This window comes from Acanthisitta chloris, unplaced genomic scaffold (assembly GCF_000695815.1).
Source record: "Acanthisitta chloris isolate BGI_N310 unplaced genomic scaffold, ASM69581v1 scaffold43743, whole genome shotgun sequence".
NCBI lineage: Eukaryota > Metazoa > Chordata > Aves > Passeriformes > Acanthisittidae > Acanthisitta > Acanthisitta chloris.
In genome coordinates this window covers 3,805-21,587 of record NW_008667356.1, presented here as the reverse complement: position 1 = coordinate 21,587, position 17,783 = coordinate 3,805, and the positions used below count along the sequence as shown (strand labels likewise).

The following is a 17,783-nucleotide window of genomic DNA, read 5'->3' as shown; positions in this document are numbered from 1 at the left end:
ACGTGAATGCAATTGTTTGTATCACTCACTCTTGAGTTGGTGTACTTTTGTAGCATCCTAACTGGATATAAAATATGTATACAAATACCAAAATACAAGGAAATGTAATAAGTGATCCAGTCAAGCAAGAAATTAAATTACAAGTGGTGTCCTTAATCCTGTGGTTTATGCCAAGAAAGACACTAGCTTTCCCTGTCTTTGCTTCCCTTCAGTCAGGAAGTAGAGATTATGGTACATAACTGTAAAGCTCCCCTCTGATGTGATTATGTATCTGTTCATCATTGTGCTTAAGTATTGAGATTCACTATTCAAAGCTGCCTGGTGCTAAAGCAATTGCCCTAAGCAAAACAATATTTTGTGATTCAGCATCTCGAGAGCAGCAAAACAAGAGGAGAGCTGTAAAGTGAAGTTCCTCCAGCACTCCTTTGGCAAGAACCAGGCTGCACTCAGAGCCCATTCCTTGGATTTATGTCCTGGGAGAACAAAGTTGTGACTATCCATGAAAAGAAAGTGGCAAAACTGCCCTGGACTGGGAACTTCTGAGAAAGGGAGGAAATTTCATAAAACCACACAACAGCCCTCTCATCTAAAGGGACCATCCAAATAAAACTTGCATCTGACTGGTGACAATGAGGCAGAATTCAGGATGGGAGCCCAGGCTTCAGTATAACCTGGGTTTTGTCTGAGGGGGGTTTATCCCTGGCTGCTCTTACTGAGAGGCCACTGCAGAACCTCATTTCTACATTCTCTCTCTTAAATGTAGTCTCAGGCAGTCTCTGATCACAGAAGCAAACCCAAAGGACTGCCAGACCTCTTGGCTTTTACTTGATGATAAACATCCCAATCATATTGTGTATCTGTCTCTGCTTCTTCTCCTCAGCTTGCCTGAGGAGTCAGATGTGATCAGTTATGCATGTGCTGGGACTCCCTTTAGCTGGTATAATTTGCAAGGAAAACTTCAAGTGCTTTATGCAGCCATGCCCTTTATTTCTCATTAGAAAGATAAAACCCCCTCTCTATCACCAAACTGGTTAATTTGCACATATATACACAGATATACCATTTGGTATATAATTTGGTATACACATATGCCATGCCTGGTTTTTAAATAAATATGATTTTTAGTATTTATTTAAATGAGAAAGAATGTAACTGTGGAAGTGACATCTCAGAGTTTTTTATCACCTATTTTTCCTCTTTAGTGTGTGGGACAGAATTGCATCTTATGTATTAAATCAAATGCAAATTCAAGGCTATGGAAGACTATATTAGGTATAATTACATGGCTCAAATTTAATTGACAACCATGCAGCAGAGCTATAAAACATTGCTATTGGATTGTTAAATTTCAGACTTTCCCCTTATTTTGTGTTTCTTTTCAGTTCTTTAATATCAGGTCTAAGAGTCTCTTTGGACCCACGTAACTGTCTTCTGGGAGTTTTAAATATTCACTTAAATCAATATACTGACAAGGACTGAACAGCTTGGCTGAGTTTGTTGTATTTTCTTATATGAAATTCACATCATGTACACAAGAGAACTGAGTAGGAGCTGTTACATGTCACAGTGCTATGTGTCTACAAAATCATTAATGGTCTAAGACCAGTAAACAGCCCAGCAACAGCCAGCAAACATACCAACTGCTGAGAGAGATGTTTGGCATTAACACCTTGAGCTAGCCTTGTGAGGGTACAAGATGTTTTCCCAAAAATGCACTGCAACCTCTGAAAAGCGTGAAGGACTACACTGCATACAGAAGCTGGGCAAACATCAGGGAGGGCTGTGATGGGGAGATGAATCAAGCCAGACCAGGGTGCCACCTGCCTTCCCTGTGACAGCCGTGGCACGAGGGGCTCACGCTAGAGCTGCCACATCTGCATCCCCACTGAGAGGAAGGAGACTCCTCCATGATATGCCCTGGGTGTGATGCAAGGGTGAACCAAATGCCCTGTGTTTTGGGGACCCCATGCCCTGATGGGGAGCTGAGAACCTCAAAACTATGGACTAGCACAGCACCTTGTACCTCATGGTGCCACTGCCCTACAGTCAGCCCCCAAAACAGTGTGTGGGCATCAACATTTTATTGCTAGGTTAATGGAGAGATCAGATACACAAGAACAAATTACTTAAACAACCTAATCTGTCCTGCGCAATTTTCCCCACTGTCTTTTTTTTTTCTTTTTAATCTTTGTATTATTTCCCACTGTAAGCAGGAGCTTACATCCTCTCTGCTTTTTCAAGACTCTCTTTCATTATATGCCATTCTCCTGTGGGGTAAGCCTCAGCAGGATGGCTGTGCAGGCCCAGCAGGTTTAAAGGCTTCTTGAAAGTACCTTGGAATGTGGTATTTTCCAAGGTCTGTAATGGTAAAAATAAAGGGCTGTGTTATTATGTATGCAATACTACTGCAGGACATGAGAAGTTTACCTACTGCATCAATTTTCTAAATTGCAAAGCAAGTTAGTCTACCATTTCCTATTAGATTCAGCAACCGTCTACTGGTTTGGCAATGGCAATGCTGTAAGAAGATAAAGCTACACTAGATGATAATCTGTATAACAAGCATTTAAAGATAGTTTTTATACACTGCAGGCTAGGTGACATGCTTCAGGATACTTAATAATATTTTGGATTTCTCACATTGGGCTCCTGTCCCGAAGCACAGGAGTTTAATATATTCTTTTTCATAGAAGGTACAATGGTCACCAGTTATTATTAATCCTCCTAGAAATTCCCACTAAATCTTCTTGTTTCAGATGTTTTGATGCATTTCAACCAGACAGAGGGAAATAGTCCCTGTGCAGCTGTGCTAGGTTGAGATAAATTTGTTTGGTTCGATTTCACACACTTTAGCCTGCAGAGATCAGGACAAAAGCCACTGTTTTACTTACATCAAAAGTGTTTTCATGCCTTTCATGCCACTTTTCCTCCTCCCCCCTTGCCTCCATAACCCCTGCTTAAAGATAGAATATTGACTGCATGGAGTAATAACATAAGAGTGAGATGATGCAGTACTCCTGAACATTTATTCCTATGACAAGACACCAGGTTGGATCAAGTGAGAGGCTGTAAAAGATCTGCATTTGAAAGACTGCCACTGAACATACTGAACATATACTCTGCTTCTGGAAGCCCCAACTTTTGCCATGTTGCACTGTGCATTTGTCTCCTCCCACCACCATGCAAGCGAGTGAAACAAAACATCCTGCCTTCTGGATGTACTTATGCTAAAATTTCCCTCACTGCGTGTCTGTGGGAGGCTTTGAAAATGAAGGAGCTGAAGAGCCCAAAAGCCTTTGTGGACTGTGAGTCGCCAGAAAAACATGGCATGTCAGCACAGCTTGCTCAGGATGAAATGGCAACTCACCAAGTCAGTTTAAAGATAAAGAATAAGTTAAGAATACCTGGAGATAATTTTATAACTAGCAAGACAAAAAAGCAGGTGGTTCCCTAAGTTGTGGAAAGGGAACTGACATGTTGCTAGAGGTTACTGAGAACCCTGACTCCTGGGTGAGAAACTATATGTGGGGATCCAGCGCAGCGGGAGAAAGGGCAAAGGACAGGAACAGGTTCCTGTAAAGGAAACAGGGAGAAGATGGGGTTGTTGGGTTGTCTGGAACTTTTTACTGAATAAAATAACACCATTTTGAGAGATTCTTGGCTGAGGTCACTGTCTGAACACTGCTTAGAGTGGATGCCTATGGCAGCAGTCTAGAGGCATGGGCTGCCAAAACATGTTAAAAAGATAAAATACATGTTTGGAAATATTTGAAATCAGCTATTAATTTCTGAGGGCAGACAGCTGGAGGAAAAATAATTGAATGCAAATATATTAAGATTACAAGGGGGAAGCAGGTGGCCTATGTATTAATGTGAAGTCCTGGCCATTCAGTGAGTCTTGCTAGTTGACCTTCCTATCAACTCAGATTTGCTACACAGCTTATACTGACAATTAAATCCTTACTCTGATTCAAAATGCACTAAAATGGTGTCCAGGCCTTGGGTCTCAACCATAAATTTAAAATAATTTATATGTGAAGACCGAGATAGCAGCTAAGCATCACTGCCAGATCTGGAGCTAATTACCCAAAGACATACAACAAACTTGTTTCCCTGTGGTCAGACCTGCAACCCTGATCCTTCTCATGCTACTTCAGCCCACAAGAAGAATAGGAGAAGAAGTGAGCCTTGCTGTGTAACTCAAACTCTGTTTGAACTGTGTGTGTGTACTCCAGAAAAGCAACACAACAGACCTGCAGGCTGAAGTCCTGGCTTCAGTCTCCTGCACATTGGGCAGGGTCTATTTGAAGCAGTGGCTGGAGAAAGGTACTTTCTGAACCCTCATCAGAATCAGCATCTTAAATGCCACTGGCTATTTTTTTCTGTGTGTAGTACAGAAAGGAACATTGCTTCCTCAGGGAAGTGATCATACAGACACCGTACAGGGGTGCTACTCTTCAAGCTCATTGACACTTCTAGACCAAAGTAACATTTGTGGTCAAGAACAAGGCTACTGATCACCGCAAGATCCATATCCAAAAGTTGCAATCTCACAGCTGAAAAAAGGCTCTCCTAACAAGTGCTGGTATGTCATCATCCTGTAACAGCCAGGATCTCATAAGATCATAAAGTGGCAAACTAACAATAAATGTCCCCACAAAACTTCAATAAAAGCAGCAGATATCACTCTCTCTTTATCACTCCTGATGGAGCTGCTCCAATTTTTATACATATTTAAATATTCATTTGACAAGAGAGAAAGACTGACAGTTGCTTGGAACTGAAGACACTCACAAGGGATCTCTCAGACCCAGATTCAAACTCTCACAGAATAATACAAAGTAGATCTCTAGGGTTTGCATCAGGATGTTTTTTCTCTGTTCCAGAACACTTCTGAAGAAGAATAGAGAGAACGGAGACTTGCCTTGGGACACTGCATAGTCCAGTTACAGAGCATTCACCTGGGAAGTAAAGGAGATGCTCTTACCCTAAATGAGTGCTTTAACTGTTCCAGCAAAGTTCCCTCAGGCTTTCCCAATGCCTTCCTCTCTCCTTGGGAAAAAAAGGAAGTCCCCTGGCCCAGGGAGAATCCCTACCATCAAAGCCCAATTCTATGAAACATTTTGAAAGACCAGAGTTTTCCAGTATTCCACTGGAAAGTTCCCAACCAGCTCTATTGAATGCTGGCTGAAATTGCTTGTAGTTTAATTCAAGCAAAGCAAGAGAGAGTTCAGATCCTCAGGACTGCACGTAGCATCTTCAGAGTGCAACAGATGAGTAAAGGCAGCAGCTTGTTTTGTTATTTAAGTGAAGTGCAGTGTTACAAAGCAATTAATTTTCACTGAAACTCTGTTGGCAATGTATCTGTGACAGACATTTTTCAAAAGGACTTTTCTGACCTCTCCATCAGTACCAGAGGTAGCTGAAGGTTTTGAATTGACTAATAGATCCTGTGTTAATAGGCTTCCCTGGTTAATTCTTTTGCTCTACTTTAGGATGGAGAAAGGAAGAGTGGCTTGGCTTGCTCTAGTCCCCAAGCTATACTAGTTAAACTAACAGCCCAACATTGCACGTGAGTACTTTATCTAGGCTTATATAAGTTTGTCTTGCCCTTGTAAGTGTAAATTAGTTTCCATTTTTAAAACTAATTCAATTTAACCCTACAAGCACACACCAATTTAATTTAGATGGATGCCACTTTTCTGTTTAGGAATGGGAATTCACTGGATTAAGCACTGAAGATGTTTGATACAGACAGGAAACAAGATGAAAATTGAAAAGCAGAAAAAGACAAACAAACTAGGAAGAGAGAGAAGGGATAACAAGAAAATAGATGAAAAGCTGTTGTAAGACACCTGGAAGAGAAATCTCTTGAGTGCAGCACTGCTGGGCACTTACAAACAGGAAAATGTGGCTATAGGGAGGGACTATTACAGAATTTAGAAGCAGAGCAACATACATACAGGGATCTGAGTTACTGAAAACCTGGCTAATAAATCCAAGATTTTGATAGGGAATGAAAAAAAAAACCAACCATAGAAAATCAGTCTGGAGGCCATTCCTATGGGCATTAAGCATGTACGAGTAATCTGAAGTCCTGTTTCAGGAAGGACCTGACTATGCATTTGAATTACCTAGGTGCTTCACAGCCTGCATCAAATTCTACTTTTTTCTTCTTGGTTTCCTCAGTGACTCACACTTCTTTATCTGTGTCAGCACAATGTCCTCACAAGCTTAGCAATGGACTCTACTAGGAGCTAAAAAGTCCTCCAAAGCCCTGAAATACTTTTTTTTGGTGTTGCCTTGTGACTTTATTTCCAAAGCTGCATGTTTCTATAGTAAACTGCTTTCAGTTTTCATGCCCATGAACAGAGAGGTCCACTGTCCTCCATCAGCAAGCCTAGCATGCTTCTGCACCTGTGCTGGTTTAGGTGAAGAACATAGCAGTAACTGCTCAAGAGGTGTAGGTCAGAGATTGGGAATTGACCATATAAAAGATTTGGAGGCTTAATCTGAGACAAAAAGGCATATTAACTTGAGTGTTGAGTTTTTAGTTTAGAAGAGCAACTTTCATAACACTCACACAGGCTCAACAGAGAAGTCAAGAAAATCATACTAAAATTATGTAACAAACAAATTGCTAAAAAGCTCAGGTAAGTCTTGTTGCTTTTTTAAAGGTGACAATGCTGAAGGGGAAGCTTGGCTGTTGAACAGGATAAAATATTTTCTCACATTAAGAACTGTATTCTAAGTATGTTATATTCAGATCTTTTAAATTACTTTTTTTTTAAAGTAGAAGAACAGAAAGCACACAAAGAATTCATTTCTAAGTTTCTCATCGTCTAAAATAATCAGTAGCCCTTTTTTTTGGCAAACATCATCTTAAAGAAACCAACAGTGTTAGCCAGAGACAACACTGCAGAAACACCACACTGATTTCTTACAGACTACCATAAACTCAGAGGAAGGTGGATCAGGCTCCATGTTTCTATTTACGTGGAATTCAGGCTCTTGAGCTACAGAGATTTTTTGGCCATCTCCCTGCAGGGTTGGGATCCCAGGGCTGCTTGCCTTGCCCAGACCTCTCTCTGTCTAAGTCAGGAGCTGGCAGACTTATTGTGGCCTCCGTGGCACACTGAGCTGTATATTTGGGTCACGTATGTCTCCATTCCCTTCTCATCCGACCCCCTGTCTAGCGACAAAATAAAATGTATTGAAGTAACATAAAGGCAAAATTGATCACAGCATGGCGTTTCTACAGTATTACCTTTATCACCAGGACAGATGAAAATGGTTCTTATGCAAACTGAATTGAAACCGACTTGAGGGACTCAGAGAAACTTAACAGATCCCCAAACCCTGGAAATTAACTGAATTTTAATTCTATCAGGAAGCTCAGAAATGTAGGTGCTTTATTAATTAGACTTTTTTTAATTGGGACAAATATAGTCTAAACTCATGTCTAGCCCTATGGTGCTTCTTTAAAGATTAAAAAGCAATAAGATAATAAAGAATGCAAATTTTCAGACAGCTCCTCACAGGGAGATGCTGTTTGAAGTAACAGTTCTCTCTCCCCCTCTACTGCATCTGTGTTGCTTTTTAATTATTAGCAAGGAAAATAAGAGGTTCAACAGATGTGGATGCAAGTTCATTTCCACTGTCTGTTGACTACTGTAACTTTCATGCCAACACTGGGTTTGAGAACATGGAGAAATTTACACTAATGATGATTAAGTGTATTGCTTCTAATTCTGAATATTAAATAGAGCATAGGGATAGTATGGATGGTGCTTTTGGATCTCAGTCATGACAACTGTCACAAAATACCCGCTTAAAAACTGATGTTCAGTCCCCAGCTTTCATATACACATCCCAGTGACCTCAGACAAGTACATGTGATTTACAACCACTCAGACGTAGATTTTTTTTCCATTTTTCCAGAAGGCTACAATAGCACCTCAGTTTGAACATAAAGCAGAACAACTGCAAGTCAGGGTGTAAGATCCCTGTTACATGCACAGAGAGATGGAAGAAGGTGTAAATGGAACTTAGTTACTCTGTCACTGCCTGACATGCCCCAGAGGTGGAAGGAGCAGTGTATGGGGCTGCCTTTAGATAGGAGAGAAGATAATAAACAACATGTCAATATCGAACTGAAGCTTAGAGCTAACGAGTCATTTCCACCTTTTCTGTTACATGTGAGATGAGAAACTGTTACATACCTTACTATTCAGCAGATTATGGTCAACCAAGAGAGGATGACAAAGAGAGGGACATATACAGATAGATGTGTACCTGCTGTCAATCCACTTACTTTGGATTTCCGGCCCCTGGCTTCTTTCTCCGGAATATGTTGAGGAAAGTGTTGGACTTGCAAGGTGCCTTGCCATCCCCGACATGCATACGCACCACATCTGAGGTGGTGAAGGCACTGCGGACGTTCCTCTCAGGCTTGGCTATAATGATGTACATCTTAGGAGTGAACATGCACCCCAGTGCCACTGTCACGCTCAGGCTCACTGCAAAGCAGGTGGTGATGATCTTGTAGTTGCTCCCGAAATAGATAGGCACAAAGGCCAGCCAGATGATACAAGTGGTGTACATGGTGAATGCAATGTACTTGGCCTCATTGAAATTGGCAGGCACATTGCGAGTCTTGAAGGCATAGTATGTGCAGCTCATGATGAGGAGTCCGTTGTAGCCCACAGGAGCCACGACGCCAAGGTTGCTGGTGTTGCAGATAAGATAAACTTCCTTAATGCTGGGATAGGAGAGGATGGGCATGGGGGGCTCCAGGATGATCAGCGTGATCACCAGTGTCAGCTGCACACTGATCAGAATGGAGGCGATGACCACTTGGGCCCAGGCGCTCATGAAACGTGGCTTGCGGGTACAGATCTTCTTTTTGCTGCCTGCCAGGATGCGAGCGATGCGGTTGGTCTTCGTCACAAGGGCAGAATAGCACATAGCAGAGGACAGGCCCACCAGAAGGCGCTGGAGGTAGCAGGATGTCGTGGTGGGTTTAGCTATAAGGGTGAAAGGGCAGACATAACCCAGAAAAATGCCAGCAAGGATAATATAGCAGAGCTCGCGGCTGGATGATTTAACAACAGGGGTGTCTCTGTAGAGCACAAAGATAAGGGTGACAAACATGGTGACCAGGATCCCCAGGCAAGAAAAGACCACAGCCACTATAGACTCTATATTGCTCCACTGGAGGTACTTTACAGTGATGGGTTCACAGCCTGCAGTGTACAGAAAAGAAACAGTGTTAGAAAGGTAGCTGCTTAAAGAGCTTTCTTTCCTGCATCCCAATATAATCCAAATATTAGCATATGTCCATGTGCCACAGATTATTAAAACCACTTTAAAAAGGAATGAACTCCAGCATGCAAAAGTTTGGATGAAATGTGTTCAAAAAACAGCCAATCAGTTTTGGGTGTCCCAAACATTTACTTACGACACTTTAACATCAAACAAATTTTTTCATAATTTTTCTTGAGATGCCTGCTGGCAAGTCCATTAAATCAAAGGCAGAGCTGGGAACGAAATCCTGACAAAATCAGCACCATCCCTTCATTTCAGCAGGGAAAGCATTGTTACAGCTTTTTGATGTCCTCAGATTAACTTATTTTAATCTTTATCAAAATCACTATGGTTCAATGCACTACATTTTTGTGAGGGTGATTTTATAAATAATATAAATTAATCAGAGATCTCTGGGCAGAAAAATAGCAATAAATCCAAAATTGTCATGGAACTATACCATAGATCCTGTACCTTAGAATATTTCTGCTTTTTTCTCTAAACATTATCTTATTCTTCTTTTGTCAAACACTTTGCTCAATGTTTTTCCACTAAATAATGCTATTGATTTCTCTTGGAAGAGTCAAACCCACAGAATATTCATGCCTCCAAAAAATAACTGGAAAGGCTCTCCCTTATGACTAGTACAGACGTGCCAACATGGGTATCTGTTAGAATGGTACTTAGCTGCTCTCTCTCTCACACTCAAGTTATAGGAGTCTCTGGATACCTTCCTCACTGTGCTGAAGAAGTAATACCAGCAATAAGCATTACAAAGAGAATGAAATCCTTTCTGTTAATAAGATGTTATGGTTGTGAAGCTGAGTTACTGAAAACCTTCATTCTGGCATTTTCTAATTTCTGTTCTTGACTTAATTGTTCCAAAATGCTTTGAACATGTTTCTTTATCCCAAGGGAAATACCCATGGCCTCTTCTTGTTTCTGTCCTCATCCAGTTTCCCTTGGACTCACCTCACCTTTTGTTCTTTTCCCTCACCTCTCAAGTGTCTTTCCTCCCAGTCCCTCACCATCCCTGTCTGAGTTACCCTTCCAGTTCAGGTTTTCCTAGCCATCTCTCCACCCAAATGTCTCTGTTGCAAACTGATGGTCCAGCTTTTCACATCCTGGACTGGCTGCTCATCAGCTCTGTCTCTCTGGGTTGTTGGATACAGTTGAGAAGAGCAGGGAAAAACGTGGTGATGTCTGCAAGCTCTGTGAGAGATGCATGTTTTTCTCTCACTTTTGCTGCTAGATCTTGGCAATGGCCCTGACATTGTGATGGGCAAAAGTCATGCTCAGATCCTTCCTCCTCAATATGGAGTCTATGAACTAAAAGTTTCTGAGACCCACAGTTTTGCTTAATTTATGTACATCTTCCACAGGGTGACACGAAATTAGCAACTGATACCTCTACCAAAATGTGAAGTCCCTCCTTCCAAATAATAGAGAAGAAAGCAGAGGTATGGATCAGGGTTGAACAGTTTTACTCTGACCTCATTTTGAGAAACAGAAGGAGAAAAATGTGTAGGGTGGTTTTTTTTTTTGAATTATAAAAAAAATCAGCCCAAGGCAAAGTCCTGACATGGAAAATTTCTGCTTGAACTTTTAAAGTCTGCCAAAGTCATACAAACTGAAAGAAGGTCTTATAATTCTGTACACTTTATCTCTAAGAATACAGGGCTGACTTAACTTCAGGTATTGTTGTTACACATGTCTGTGACATCAAAGCCAATAGGAATTGTAGTAGTTGCAACTGAATGTCTTATTTTATAAAGAAAATTAATTCTGTTTTGCTAAAAGTGATTTGTTCAAGACTCAGATAGGTGAGGAAACATATTTCCAACCAGTATTTTTGTGGCAAAATATGAAGGAAAAGTTCTTTATTAGAAGTAGCAGCCTCTAGCCATTGGTTTCAGCAGCCCTGAGTACAAGGTAGATCCTTCTATGATTTAGTACAAGACTAAGGATCAGAAGCTCCTGCTCATTGAGTAGTACATGTGAAGGTCTTCTTAAACAAGAAGCCAGTCAATGGTTGTTGGAAGGGCTAAGTTTCAATGTGGGCTTTAAACTCAATAGTGTCAAGACATGCTCACTTTATTTAATTTTAAATTACATTTTCAGAGCCTTCACCCAGATTCAACATGGTAGTTTAGGCTATGGTTTGTTTTAAGCTTATCCTGTGTAAGGTCTTAGAAATCTGTTTCATCAAATCAATGTAATTCCTGTGCACCAGCAAGCCCAAGAACCACATGTTCTACAAACAGTGCAAAAAGTTGCCTGCACTGCTTATTATCAGCTAACTGCTGTTGGTTGTCAGCCCCTGTGAAGGTGGGTCATTTCCCTGCTAGGAGAAAGTGGGCTCTGGAACCTAGTTGAGACAGGGAGGATTCTCAGGAAATTGTGTACATATGGCTTTAAAAAAACAAACCAAAACAAACACTCCCTCCACCAACAACTAACCCAAATCCCAAAAAGTCAGACAATTTCTGGCAACAGCTTCACAGTTAAAAGCTCCACAGTTAAATGTTTCTAGTAAAAATCTACTATTTTCCCTGCATTTAAACAATTAATAATTTCCAAGATCAGAAGGCTAATCGATTATTTTTTAAAATTATATTCACAGTGCAAGGCCAATAAGAGAATATATGATGTTTTCTGAGGTCATTAACACATCCCAGGTAACTGATGGCCTCAAACTTTTATGATGCATTTCATAAGTCTACAAAACTTCCTGTCCTATCTTGTTTTATTGCTTATTTAAGATGATTTATGTAAACTGGGCTTACTAACTTGACATTCATCCTTCTTATATTATATTCTGGTACTATAAAAGATATCTCTTCTCTTGGCACGAGGCCTTAAGGTACTGGGTTTAGTGACTATTTGTCAGGTCAGGTTTTCATCATCTGTGGTGAGAAATCCTTTGTGCCTGCTGACTCTACTTCACTGAACTCATATTTAGGGGAAGCAATCTAAAAAAAATTCGTGTACATTTAAAAATAAAATTAAAATGTCAAGAAAGTATTGCTGAGCAACAGAGACCAATTTCAAATTGAGAGAAAGAGCACCTTGAAAAGCATGTCTCAGGAAATGGGTTAGTATCTGCTTCATGTTTCTTAAAGGGATTAAGGATTTTAGAGCCTCTATCTGCGATGGAAAATGGGACTAAAACTGCATACATGTTTAGCATTTAAGATTAAAGGCAAAGGGAAAAACAATCTGAACTGTGAGATGTTACCGTCTGTCTAGATGCTATGGTGACTGTCAGAGTATGAATACGACACACAAAATCAAGCTATAAAAGCACATTTGATGGGAGTCCTGGCAAGAAAAGAGAATTCCAAATCAAAATATTCCAGTGGTGACTCCCACAAAGTTCAAGAGCCAGAGTTTATCTAGCTCAATCACCCTTTTCCAAGGATTAGGATGGCATCAGCTTCTCTTCACAGCTTTGTACTTTGTACTGTAATTCAAGTAAATGAATTGCAGGGGTTAAAAAAGAAGGTTTTTTCCTCAATAAGACAGAATGAATAAGATGTGCAGGAGCAGACTGCCATTTTCATGTTCTCTAGGAAATCAGTCGATGGCTATGCTATCATTTGGCTGATGCTATTGTGATTTTAGAACAGCAGCAGTCCAGTCTCCTTGCTGAGAAGAAACACAAATCAGCAGGTCATCTGCTGATTTCATTAAAAGTTATTAGATTGCAACATGCCCCTGAGATTTTTTCCAGCACTGATGCTTTCCTCAACTCTTTTCAGCAGTGCCTGTCATTTTGACATGCCCCCTTCTGAGATACTTTGAGCAGTTGGTAGCACTGAACCATATTCGCTCAAGTGCACATTGATCTCTCACTTTGTTCTTGCCCTGCCTTATTGATTAAAAAGAAGTCCCAGTTTTCTTCACTGAAGAGGTGATAGAAACAATTCTGTGAACCTCGGAGCCCAACAAAACCTGGTTGTCTATGAATATATGCTTTAAAATTAACAGATACTGGTGTCCCAGGAGGTAGGAGTTAAATATTAGCATTTACAATGGTCAGGACATTTATGAAGGGTTCTGTGCATTTTCTGGTCTCCAGTAATACAAGATGCTTTTCCACAATTTGGGCCCTTACAGAAGGTATTTTTCTTTAATTCCTCTTCCTACAACCTACTTACATGAAACTGAATCGTCACTGAGATTTCTGTAGCCTGACAAATCTGTTTGTGGGTTCAGTTGCACACCAGAGCAGGGCCAGGGTAGGGGCCAGGGAGTGGGAGGGTGGGAGAGTTGGAGTGAGAGGTATGGGGTATAGACAGTTACGCTCACATCTGGGACATGACCATAGCTTATTTTCCGTAGAGAACCAAGACAGACAATGGGTCAAATTTCCCAGTCTAATGTGATTAATAATCTATTTTTGGCTGGAGAGGTGGCCAGCTTTCCTTCTCAAAATACATCCTCTGAAATGTCATTTAGCTTCAGTGACTAGCTTAAAGTATCTCTTGGAACAATTTAACCAAAGTTTGAGGGCTTCATCTATGTGTTAAGCGTTGCACCAACATCTAGTCACAATCCAGTCATGGTAAAAGGACAAAGATGTGCTAAGTTGCATATTTGATCTTCATCTAGATGATGAGATTGTTTCTCTGACTAGGAATGATGCCCTGCTGTATACTGGCATCCAAGATTTGCAGAGGTGACATAGGACAGAGGTACCAGTAGTCTTTTACAGTGATACAGAGCAAACGTTAATGTCAGGGTGATGCTTCTCAGTGCATCATATCTATTTTCCTGGGGTAACGGTTGCTGCAAAGCCCAGAGCAGGTGTAGTGGTTGACCTTGATAGGTACAAAATAACAGAAAGATGCCATAGTGTACAATTCATTCAAAGCATATACACAAGGGAGACCAATTCTAGCTCTTTCCAGCCAACCTTTCTCAGGATTTTGTTGAAATTCCTCTTGCTGGCAGGTAGAGTGAGAATGATCTTTATACCAAAGAAGAGTCCAGTAGTCAGTTACTGAATGGCTTGAAATTCCAGATAAAGTATTACTAATTGCATGGTAGAATGATCAGAAAGAGTATCAAGTCAATATGACAAGGGTGCACTGAAGTCTTGTGATAGTTACCACTAAATTGCAGCAAATGCTGCTGAGTTCATTAGTAGTCTTAACAGCTTTATTAATGCTTGTGCTAACTGAAGGGGAGGAATAGACTATAACATTTCCTCTTGGTAGAAATTTTGCTGTCTCTATTGTCACTGCTGTCACACTAAGCCAAAAGACATAGTACTTTTGACTCACCCTAAACTGCACTGGAATATGTGTCAAAGTATGTACATTTAATATCTCTGCATGCTGCCACCTTACTGTCCACCACAGAGCATTCTCCTTGTTCCCTGTTGAAGGGGAATGTGTTTGGAGGGACACGTCCCTACCTGTCAGGTCAGCATTTGGCCACCAGCCAAGCTCACAGGCTTTACATGTGAATTCATCCTGAACAAATTCATTCTCCTTGCAAGCAGTGCAAATCCAGCAGCAGCTCACTTCCCCTTTCCTGATCACCTGCAATGCAAAATACATCCTCAGGTATGATCCTCCATAAGACAACAAAGAAACAGCAAACAAATAACATCTGCACTATTTAAAATATGACAGGATTCCTGTGTATGGCACATTTCAAACAACTAGAAAACATGAATCATTACTCTGTATCTATCCCTGCATATTAAAATTTGTGCTTAGGAGTTCAAGGATAACCTCTGGGGACAATTCTATTTTGTTTTGTGGAGAGCAGTTCCGAGTTAAAAGCACAAAATAATTTCGTCTTTGGTACAGAGGCATGGTAAGTGCCATATTTTCAGTCAAACTTGAGGCTTAATCTGCAAGATGGTTCAGTTCAGGACAAGTAGCTCGGTCCACACTTAATATCTATTGCATAGTGAAAAGCAGTAAACAAAATCAAAGGTTAGGACAAAGAGTGATTCATGATAGACACACAAGCACATTCACATACACATATATTCCAATTTACCTGGAAGTGTCTTTGGAGCTCATTACACAAGTGTAAATAGAAAGTCAAATAAGATCAAATTAAGAAACATACTGCTAAAAGGATGTACTGGACCCTAGTAGAAAATAAAACCATTATGTGATAACCAAGAACATGCTTTGCAACAGTGCTTTTGGACACAAATGTCCCTGAAAACTGTTTCTTTCTTCACTGTGAGGGCTGCTAACTGTAATGATCCAGTGTTGAAAAGATGGTTTCCTTGTCTTGACTCCTAGTTTCATTACCCTGAGGCTGAAAGAAAAATTAAGGATATCTCTGGCTCATAGGGCTATAACAAAGACTTTGGCCCTGTTTGCCAGGAAGGAGGAATTCAGCCTTCTCTTTGTGATTTTCCCATCCATCTATATGCAGAGATAAGTGCAGTAGTGAAATGCAAAATGTTTGCTTTATTGAATACTGGCTTTGTGGGCCTTTTTTGTTAACATTTCCTCCTGCAGTCTGTGGAGAGAATCCAATAGATTTCAATGAGAGCCGAAGCTGGCATTTTGTATGCGTGGTGTTTACATACACACACACACACAAACTGCACAATCTCAAAAACAGGCAAAAGATGTTTTGGAGGGTAGTAAATACCAATAATGTTTCTCCTCCAAGACTGTTGGAGTATGTCACTTTGCCGTTGCCAAATCATCAATCACTTATTGCTTAAAGTAGCAATATAGAATTAAAAAGATGCACATGTGCTTATTAAATGAAAATAAAAAGGAAAGTGATTGTCCTGAATGGACTTCTGGTCATTTTAAACTTACTGCATCCATACCATTTTGATAGTGGTGGAACATGCCTTTATGTCATCCAGACATGACAGGTGGCAAATTATTTGTAGCCTGATGCAAGTGCTACTGTTTGGTAAACACAGAGTGATTTCATTTGTGTTTCCATACCTCCTGCTGTGAACCTGAGATACAAATAAGCTTGCTTTTTTCTTCTTTTCTCTTTTTTGTTTCTTTCTTTTTAAACTTTTCCTTGCAGTTGTTATTGCTGGAACAAAATACTGGATTCCCATGGGTCACAATATTTTCAGGATCAGACCCTTAGTGAATCACAGCCACTGAATGTTGTAGGCAATGACTAAGTGAAACTATTGTTCTTTCTCACATAAAGTTAAATTCAAATCCTGCCATACCATTCTGCAGCTTACAAAGGGTAATTTTAGAAAACATGGGCCAGTATATGGCATCATAAAAGAAAGATGTTAATCTGGGAGTCTTCTATAATTTTGGCTTTCCTGAGGAAAAGGAAGCCCTATCCTTTGGTTTGAAAGCATATTGCTTGTGTTTAGGGAAAAACACTGACTGGTTATTCATATTTGTATAGCAGAAAGTAAGTGTCTGAGGCACACCTTAATCTGGCCCTTCAAGCATGGCTCGCTGCACACTGATCGGACCATTCCGCTCTTATTCATCTGAATCCTGTAGTCGTCAATGTTGAGCACACCCTCATGCCAGGTCCCAATGAGGACATAGTCATAGTGGTTGGGCTCTATGTATTGCAGGTTCATGATGTCATACCTGCAAGGGAGAAAAAAGAAAGTGAGTCACTGTCCTGCAACAAAAAGGACAAAAATTTACCTCATCCTTCTCCTTCTGCTGCAAAATATTCTTGTCACCCCTTAACAGCGGGGACTTGAGTTTCAAAGAAACATCAAATCCTGTAGGACTTGCAGCAGAATCATGGGAAATGACAGCTCTGCCACACAATTGCTGTTTGCCTGCTCTGCTTGAATAAAACTATGGGTAAAAAGTTGTGTCTCCAGTGAAAAGAACTGCACATCAAAGACAACTAGCTCTGCTGAAGATGCACATGTAAGCAAAGTCTGGATGATGTGTTTTCAGACCATTTTTCAATATGTCTTTAACATTCACTTGGCATCTACATACATGTTGGTTGTAATATAGCCATTGCTGGGAGCTCTCAAGTAGTCAGTAGAAATGCTCAAAGTAACTGAGCTGGTTTGCCATAAATTAGCTGTAAACACTAGTTCAACTATTTATGTTGTCCAGCCCAGTGAGACTGTCATGAAAAGTCAGTAGCTTAGTCACAAAATTTACCTCTTCACCCTAGGCAAGTAGGAGAGCACTTTCTAAGGATAAAGCAAGGGAAGCATAAAAAACTGTTTCAATAAACATCCAGCCTCCAGCATTGCTTTCAGTGTGTTTGACCTGATGTGTACACATCCTTTAATGCTAATTATCCCATTCCTTATTTTGCACACAGAATGTGGCTCATTTCTTTGTAGGAAGCAAGAAAAAATAGAAGAATGAATACTGGAGTGTGCACAGAGCAGAAGAACCACAAAAGAGGCTGAACCTACAACCTGGTCACTTAAGATATGAGGGGGGAGGGCTTTGTTTGAAAAAGAGGACTGAGAACCACAAATCAGCATTGGAGGTGAAAATAACAAAGCATCTGCTGCTTTC

The 17,783-nt window shown here is 40.5% G+C and overlaps 1 protein-coding gene across 1 annotated transcript in view; it reads right to left on the bottom strand.

Annotated features, from left to right (window-relative positions):
- Positions 1 to 17,446, bottom strand: part of LOC103800092 (metabotropic glutamate receptor 1-like) — a gene marked incomplete at its 5' end in the record, with an annotated part of 37,973 nt that extends 20,527 nt beyond the window's left edge. Inside the window, 4 exons of the mRNA XM_009072455.1 lie at positions 8,315 to 9,245; positions 14,729 to 14,855; positions 16,706 to 16,874; positions 17,415 to 17,446. Coding sequence (XP_009070703.1) covers positions 8,315 to 9,245; positions 14,729 to 14,855; positions 16,706 to 16,874; positions 17,415 to 17,446 — 1,259 coding nt within the window. The remainder of the gene's footprint in view (positions 1 to 8,314; positions 9,246 to 14,728; positions 14,856 to 16,705; positions 16,875 to 17,414) is intronic.
- Between the last annotated feature and the right edge of the window lie 337 nt (positions 17,447 to 17,783).